This window comes from Coffea eugenioides, unplaced genomic scaffold (assembly GCF_003713205.1).
Source record: "Coffea eugenioides isolate CCC68of unplaced genomic scaffold, Ceug_1.0 ScVebR1_2288;HRSCAF=3288, whole genome shotgun sequence".
In the NCBI taxonomy this organism is placed as follows: Eukaryota; Viridiplantae; Streptophyta; class Magnoliopsida; order Gentianales; family Rubiaceae; genus Coffea; species Coffea eugenioides.
Genome location: NW_020862761.1, coordinates 62826 through 71593, shown reverse-complemented (window position 1 = coordinate 71593; position 8768 = coordinate 62826). Strand labels below are relative to the sequence as shown.

The window sequence follows — 8768 nt, the reverse complement described above, 5'->3', positions numbered from 1 at the left end:
TTTTTCTAAACAGAATTTACAAGCTTCTTTGAAGCAATTATTGCATTGAAATTTAAGTGCTAAAGGTGGGTACCTTTCACAAATATAACATGATTTACTATCTGATCCTTTTCTATTTATCCATTTATGTTCACATTCTACCTCTATTTCTACTAATTCATTTAAATATTTCTACTAATTCATTCTACCTCAATTTCTCTCTCTCTCTCTATAGATATATATATATATAGATTAAAGAGTCAAGTGTATATCGGGCCCTTGACTCAAATTTAATTTGGGTTAAACCCAACTTAATTCAATGAAATGTTAGATTTATTTATTTTCAAGTGGATTGGCCGAGTTTGGACTAGCCCGTCCCATTAACAATTCTGCCATGAACCAAATAAAAAAAAAAAACCCAATTTTTATGTTTCATTGTTGCTAATTTTCTTGGGACACACTGTTAAGAAGATATTCTAGGACGTGAAAATAGGCCCAAAATTACGAACGTATATATATATATATATATATATATATATATATATATAAATGTGCCCTACCCGACAAAGTAAAAAACAAATATATTATAAATGTTTCAACTCTTTGATCGTGGGTTATAATGAGAAAAACAACTAGAACTGCATAATTTCTTGCCTGCCGCGACTTGCAACCGATAGGAAGCTTTTGGATTGGATGCCATCATCAGCAAAAGTGGGAATTACAGCCGTGCCTTGTATTTGAGTGAAATTGTAAATCGACGAGCTTGTTTGGATGTCCACCAACGTTTGTTGAATTTCCCCATAAAAGCATCTAATCCTAGTTAAGAGTTGGTAGACGGTATCTGGGATCGTAGTCCCGTTCCTCCGGCGGAGATGGATAGCGGTAGAGAATCTGGCGAAAGGGTCGTCCCAGAATCTGGTTCTGGATTAGCTTCGAGGTCAGGTTTCCCTTATATTCCAGAATCGGTTGTGATTGAATTGCTCATCCGTTTGCCAATGAAGTGTGTCTTTAGATGCAAGTGCGTCTGCAAACAATGGCGCTCCGTGATTGACGCTCCTTCCTTTGGACTTGCTTTTGTTTCAAGAATTGCATCACCATCAGCACAACCAAAACTCTGGACTCTTCTCTATAAATGTATACATGCGGATGAAATTCATCATGAGCACGGGTTTTTCAGGAATTTGTTTTCAAATGATGTTGGTTTAGCCTGTCTTACTAAGTCTGATCTTCCTGCTTCCGCACAGGCACATGGAACTGAGGCATACGGAATACTTGATTACATTATTGCCATGGACGGTAATGGGCTATTGTTATGTGGCTCAAATTGCGGGTGGCATTTAGGTCGCTATTATATTCTAAATCCCATCACTAAGCAGTATGTTGAAATTCCGCCATCAAAGCGTCCCTTTCCCTATTGCTGTGTAGGGTTCATCAGCCAGGTGAAAGATAGTGTTGTCACTAGTTACAAAGTAATACGACTTGAAGATGGTAGGGGAAAAACCAGCATCCTCAAGCTTGATATATTTCTCTTCTGAAACTGGTGAATGGAGGGATATTGATATTCCTCTTCAGCAAGTACTTCAACTTTTGCCTCTCAGGAAGATGCCTGTTGTTTTAAAAGAAATATTGCATTTTATGGATAGGGAGCTTGGGATTTTAGCTTACGATCCATATAAAGGTCCTCATTCTTGTCGGATTATAGAACTTCCGGGGGATATAGACAGAGAATGGAGCAAACGGGTTGATGAAAAAACTATACTGTTTGATGTTCATCGTGGCCATTTGAGATTTTTTGCAGCATCTAATGCTTATAATGATGGATTGAGGATAAGTATGTGGACACTCAGTGACTATGACGAAGGGCATTGGTTATTGGAGCACCGTATCAGCCTAAGTGAACTTGCATGTGATATTTCATTTCCTGATTCGCCATATTTGGTGCCAATTACTTTCCACCCATTTGATTCTGATACTGTGTATCTCGGGTATGGTAGAAGTATTCTCTCCTATGATTTCCTAAGTCAACAATTGCGAGAGCTGGATAATAATGTTACTTTGCAAACAGATAATGTTACCTTAAAAAAGGATATCCACTGGTATTTGGTCTACCGCTTCGCGCTTCCCCTGTGGCCAGTCTCGATTCAGGCATCTACAATCAAAGTCTAGCAAAATAAGGTGCAATTTTGCTATTCAGGAGTTTAAGTTTTGTGGCTTTGCCACTGATAGCTTTTTAGATTTAGTTTAGTTGCTATGTAGGTTTTGAGACACAATATTCAGTAGACTAATAGACGTACATGCTGGTTTTTTCCTTTTCTGTGGATAATTGTGTGTCCAGTGATAGATTACTTTGCATATGAATGGAATTTCCATATTTTTTTTATTTATTTTTTTGCAGCTGCATAGTGGGCAAATTTGCCCTTTATCTAGTTGTCACTAGAGGTGGCAATTTGTCCCAAGTCCCAATGGGTTACCCATGCCCATGGGGACTTTGGGCGGGATGGGTATTGGATTTTGATATTGGGTTTAAAATGGGTTAAATCCCAATTGTACCCATTAATTGATGGGAATACTTGGGAAATACTTGGGTACCCATTGGGCTCAAATAACAAGGGCTCTGTTTGGTTTAGCTATTTTTGGGGGGTATTTTTGAAATATTTTATTATAACAGTGTATATGAAAAATTTTTACTATAAAATTTTTTTGAAATATTTGATATACTAATATGGATGGGATGTTTTTTGAGTTATTGTATATTACTGTAACATTGTATTTGAAAAACTTATTTTTTGAAAAATAGCCAATCCAAACGGAGTCTTAGATTAAAAAATTATCTTTAACAATTTTTATAGTCATACTAGAGAATATAATCTAGTAGTTTTCCTAGTCATTATCCACAAGAATTTTCAACATTTCAGTCAATTTAGACCTGTCATCTTTGGACAATGATGAGGATAAATATTCAACACCTTAAGTACCTTGGCCATCTTAATATATGTTGGAATATGACTGTATATCTATTTTTTCCTTTATTTGTTAATCCAATTTTTTATGGGAATCCTGAGTATAAAGCACTTGCATGTTTATTTAATAAAACTAAAAAAAATTAATAAATCAAAAATATTAAAATTATATAAAAAATAAAAATGAATTAAAGGAAAAAAAATATGTAGAAAATAGATTTGGGTATTGGGCGGGATCAATCTAAACCCATCCCAAAGTGATCCCGCCCAAGTTAGTCCCAAAACACATATGGGTAAGGTTGGGCCCAAACCCATATGACTCGGTTCCATCATAAACCCAAGCAAATCCCGCCCATCCCGCCCATTTTGCCACCTCTAGTTGTCACACATGTATCACTGTTGTTGCTTCAATCTCCCTTGTCCAAACAGAAATTATCAGATATTAAGGTGCCTAACATTGTAGTTTTGTGGCTTCCTCTATCGTGACTATTATCATAAGTTTAGATGTTTAATTACCAAAAAACAGATTACTTATTTGTTTGTTATTGGACAGCAAAGAGATGCAGCTATCATCTTGGTTGATAAGAACATGATTATGAGAAACAAGCAAGGGGAGGCTTTCGAAAATCGATGATGGTTACTCTAAAGGTCCTGAAGATTTAGGGAAACATAATGGAAAAGGGAAAAACTAATATGCCACTTGTGACTTATTAGTATTATCACTACCCCTCTTTTATATGTGCTTTTTTGCTTTTTTTTCCCCATTCCATATGTGCTTTCTTTATTTACTAAATGCTTCTTTCTTTTCTCTGTAGGTACCAAAAGCTAGTTGCTGTCTCTAATGGTTAAATATCCTTAAAGTGAGCTTGGTGGGACTTTGGTCAGAAAAATTAAGCAGATGATGGTACAGACATTCTCTTAGCTATCATCTTAGATCTCCTTAATTTCCTCTGCATAAATGGGTGCAAGGTCTGAGCTATCAATCTGCTTCTTCATCAGTTGTTATTGACCTGGAATGAGCTAGATGTTTGTGGTATTATCAAATTGTTATGACTCCCCTGTCGTGGAGATGAAGATTTGCCATGGGCTACTTTCGCACAATTTATTGAGGCATATTTAGAGTGCTCTTCCTATATTAGAAGTTTTAATATCTGGCTTCTAGATTCCTTCGTATGTTTCACACATTTGAAGGCAACTTTGTCATTCTTAAACTCTGGTTCCTCCAAGATTTAAGCAGTTAGTAGAAAAATTCTAATATGCAGGATTTGGATTTTTTTTTTTTTTTGTGGGAGTTTTGGGGGGGGAGGGGGGTGTTTCAGCATGTGCTTCAATAGTTGTTCACTTGGTTGTTTAGAGATATAAAACTAACAGCATTGCTGTGCCATGCGAAAGAGGAACGGGAGATTCATTTCCTGAGATTCTGAAGCACCCTGTGATTAACTTCATCTGAATAAGAAGGCGATGGCAGGGTTTACAAAATTTACATGTCGCACAGGTTGAGGGAGGAGGTGGATTGGTACAGTACGTGAACCTGAGAAAGAAAGGACAGATCCCAACAACAGGATTTGAAATTCGGTCCTCTGATGGTTTTGAACTGCTGGTTGTTCTACTGTTGCTTGCTGTTTGGAGGGGAAATTTTGGACATGTATCCCGTATGGAATTTGATTATTTTTCCAGAAGTAGGTCCACAAACAAAGAACATTCGAAAGAACATGCAATGGTGTTTGCGGTGGTGGCTAAGGATATCTGCCGCCCGTAACAACCCCCCATCCCCCCGCCCCGGGGCCGGCCCCGATGGACTCAGTTTAACTTAAATGGAAGATCATTTCTCAAACTAAATACAGCTTCAAAACTATGATGGTAGTTGTTATCTGGGATAATTTTAGAAATCTCTACTATTTCACTAGCCTCCTTTTAGGTTTCAAAAATTACACTAATCTCTCGAGGTTAATTATCTTGTAACGTTTAAGATCCAATCGATAATTAAAAAGTAATATTATGAGAGAAAAGATAATATAATTCTATTATTGTCCCTCATCTATTATATTATTTAATTAATTTAATACTAATCCACACATTAAAGAAAAATATTAAAATTTGTTGTTTATCGTTAGGGATCAAATCACATATAGTATCAAAAAATAGTATATTATGTTATATTTTTCACTTAATACAAGATCCAAACTAATCTTTTTAGTTATATACTTATTGCCAAACGTGATTAACAACAAATAATCGAAAAATTTGCAACCAAAATATTACAAGAACAAACTTTAACATCATAAATATTCTTATCAACAAATTAAGGTTAGTTGCTGAGAATTTTATGATATTAAAATTTACTCTTTGTAATATTTTAGTTACAATTATTTTTTATTATTTGTTGTTGATTATGTTTGACGATAAATTTGTAGCTGAATAGAGTAATTTAAATTTTACATTAAATAAAATAAACATAGAATGATATACTATTTTTGATGCCATATGTGATTTAATCCCTGATGATAAATTGCAAATTTTAGTATTTTCTTTAATGTTTGGGCGTGTATTAGATTAATCAATTCATTTAGTAGATGAGGGGCAACGGTGGAATCATATTATTTTCTCTCACATAATATCAGTTTTTAATTGTTGGTTGAATCTAAATGTTACAAGATAATAAATCTCAAAAGGGTTTAGCATAATTTTTAAAATCTGGAGAGAGGGTAGTGAAATAATTAGAAACCTCAGGGAGGCTTTTGAAATTATCCCTTGTCACATTCAGGTCAGAAAACGTGTGAGAACAATTATCAGTTCTATTGGACTAAAGCAAGATATTTTCTGATTGCATGGGATTTCTACCTTCCTTGTGCTCCTGAATAGTTCATTAAACATACTACTTTCCACCAAATTTAAGCTTCCTAAATTGGAACTAGACCAAAAAAGTGAAACAAAAGTTCTTCTATTATTCTTGTAAAAGATTAAAAAATGTTAATCTCTAGTTTAAACACATTAAGGGAGCGAAGCTGGTAATCTTAAACTTGATGTTTTAATAGTGATCCCAATTCAAAATCTGGAAGCTAGGCAATGCCGTGAACAAGGAAAGGAAATTGCATTTGAATTGGGAGTGACTATATCCAAGATTTTTGTGAACCAAAGTCGTCCTAAATTGTTAGCTTTTCGACTTTCGAGCTGCAGATTTTTCTACGTCAATCGGCATTACTTGCTAGTTGCTATGTTAATAATGTTAATTGTTAAACAAGTCCTTTAAGTAATCTAATTATATATATATATATATAAAGTCATGCTCCTCCTATCTCTTCTTCTCATCTCTTCTCCATCAACCTGTGTGGCATCCCCGATAACCACCACTGGAAAACTAACCCTCTTTCAGCCCTTAATGCTTGAAGGCCCATAATCATGATTCAAATTAGCCACTCCCACTCTGTGTTTTCACATCTCTCTCGTCCCTCACCCCGCGCCATCTACTGCCTCAATCAGTTGCGTCTTTCTTGGTTGCCATTATTTCCATTGTTCCTTCCAAGTTCCAATGGAGACTTTTTTTGCACATTGCACTTTATGGCATAATTTCGAAGCTATACTTACACTTCAATTGGAATTGTATATTTGCTTCTTTTATTTTTTTTGGTTGCACACAGCCACACACACACATGTACACATGTTTGTTTGTTTCTGTTAGAAAAAGAAGAGTAGGAAGGGAGGTTTTGATTGGAGACTAGTAACTAGTCAAATTAGCCATAAAAAAAACTAGAAATGGTGGATGGTGTTGGGCAGAAAGGAAACCAAGATGGCGGAGCGAACCAGAGGAAGAAGGGAAAAAAAAAAGAAAAAAGAGAAGACCTTAAAATTTCTATTTTTTTTTTCTTTAAGTATATTTACGGGACGAATAGGTTGTCCTTTCCCATCAAACTGTTACAACGAACCAACGGTCAGGATGTGCGCGTAACCAATCCTCTATTTTCCTATTTCATTGGAGTATGATTTCCTATATACATATAAAAACGAGTTATAGTTTGTTTGTTGGGTGATTTTCATCTAATATTTTAAGGGGCAATTTAGGGATTGTATAAGTACTATACAAGTAATTCACCTCAGAGTACAAGCATGCCATGCTCATTGGAGTATGAGTTTACCTAAGTGTCCTTTGTGAGATGATGATTACATTCACAAATGGTGCTTATATGTCAGTTAGTGACAGTTTCACCATTTTAACTACCCGTTTAGTACAATGGTAAGACAGAAAGGAAGTGGGGTGAATTGGGGTAAGCCATTCGATTGAATTAAATGTGTTTATCAATGGGCCAAAGTAGAAGAACCATTTGAAAACTATTTGTGAACTGTAATGGTAAGAAGTTTTGTGCTTTTAATCGTTAGAGCTTAGAAACATTAATTGAGTTCTTCCAACAAAACACATTCATTTGAACCAGTAATTGCAGCATGTTGAAGAGCTCATTAAAGTGTGGGAGATTAAGAATCATTTGAGCTCAACGTTACAACTGTAACTGAGGACCCTCCATCTTCTCCACCATTTGTAGATTAGTTTCTGAACTAAGTGGCAATAATGGCAGTCATTAATATATAAAATTGTGGGTTTAGATGTTACCATTTCCGACCATCAGAGTTAGATTTGTAGAGGTATCTTCATTTTTACTCATGCTTCTTGCTTTGTGAACTGTATAGCTTTGTTTGCACAATAAAATTCATGAATTAGCTTTTGTCGTAGCTATTGCAGGTGGGTGAAGTGTGGGCAGATTTTCTTGTTAGATTGCATTTTGTTCCAAAAGGTACAAGTTAATTGTGTATTTTCACTTGATGCATGTCATCTATTGTTTAAATGTGATTACAATTTTATTGCATTGATTACAGCTATGTGGAGCCTTTAACAAATATGTGAATGATTGATCCAATTTTAAAAATATATTACAGATAATGCAAATTTTTTATTTCAATAATTAAGTGCATGAGATGGTGTGAGTAGATTGAAATTGCTATTTGAATAGACAAGTCTTTATATTCATATGCTATGTTATTTTCTCACTGAATTTAGTTGAACTCATGAAATAGAAGTCTTTGGAAGTAACAACAAAACCAAGCCCCACTCCAAAAACTCCAACCACAATTACTAAAACTCAAAACTCTGCAGAAGGCGCTCAGCCACCAACCAAGAAGCACCGTACCTAAAGAAGCAGAAATTTAATCGTGTCCTTTCTCATCCCTATATCACCTACTCTTCAATAGAAAAGATTGCGAGACTGCTACTTCAGTTATTTATCTACTTACATCTTAGCACTACTACTTTATCTATCTATCTATGTGAATAGTATGACGTTGAATAGTAGAACTATTCTACTATTCAACATCAACCGTCAATCTAAATGACAACTATATCTATTATCCCTTCATTATGGTTGCGTAAACTTTTATAAATCTCTCAACTGATTATCTACTATAATAGTATGCAATGTTGTGACCTTTTTGGCTACTATTAATTGTATGCCTTGCCTAAGGTAAAAACAAATTGTCCAATATTACCAAATTATTTAACACCACAGGTATAAACACCCATGCTTTGCATGGGCATTCTCCCTAGTGTTTACTGATTTATTTTACTTTTTTGTATCAAAGAAATTAGTCATGCTAGTAGGCCTGTAAAATGGGCCACTGAATTGAGGCTTAACAAATCTAGACTCGAGTCATATAATTAGAATCATTTTCGGGTTATAAATTTCGAATTGATAAAAATGAAGTTCATACTTGACTTACAAAATATTCGGGTTGTGAGTTTAATTTAGACTAAATCCAAACTCACTTATTGCTCCTTAATTTCCA

At 35.0% G+C, this 8768-nt stretch overlaps 1 protein-coding gene across 1 annotated transcript; it reads left to right on the top strand.

The window, feature by feature from the left end:
- The first annotated feature begins 851 nt into the window (after positions 1 to 851).
- On the top strand, positions 852 to 2145 carry LOC113756403 (putative F-box/kelch-repeat protein At4g22430). The gene is made up of 2 exons (XM_027300087.1): positions 852 to 1418; positions 1465 to 2145. The coding sequence occupies exons 1-2, from the start codon at positions 852 to 854 to the stop codon at positions 2143 to 2145; spliced, it is 1248 nt and encodes a 415-aa protein (XP_027155888.1).
- Positions 2146 to 8768: the final 6623 nt, after the last annotated feature.

Coding starts and splice junctions, on each gene's coding strand:
- LOC113756403 (XM_027300087.1), top strand. CDS start 852: ATGGATAGCGGTAGAGAATCTGGCGAAAGGGTCGTCCCAGAATCTGGT. Junction 1,419..1,464: donor GTGTAGGGTTCATCAGCCAG/GTGAAAGATAGT, acceptor TACGACTTGAAG/ATGGTAGGGGAAAAACCAGC.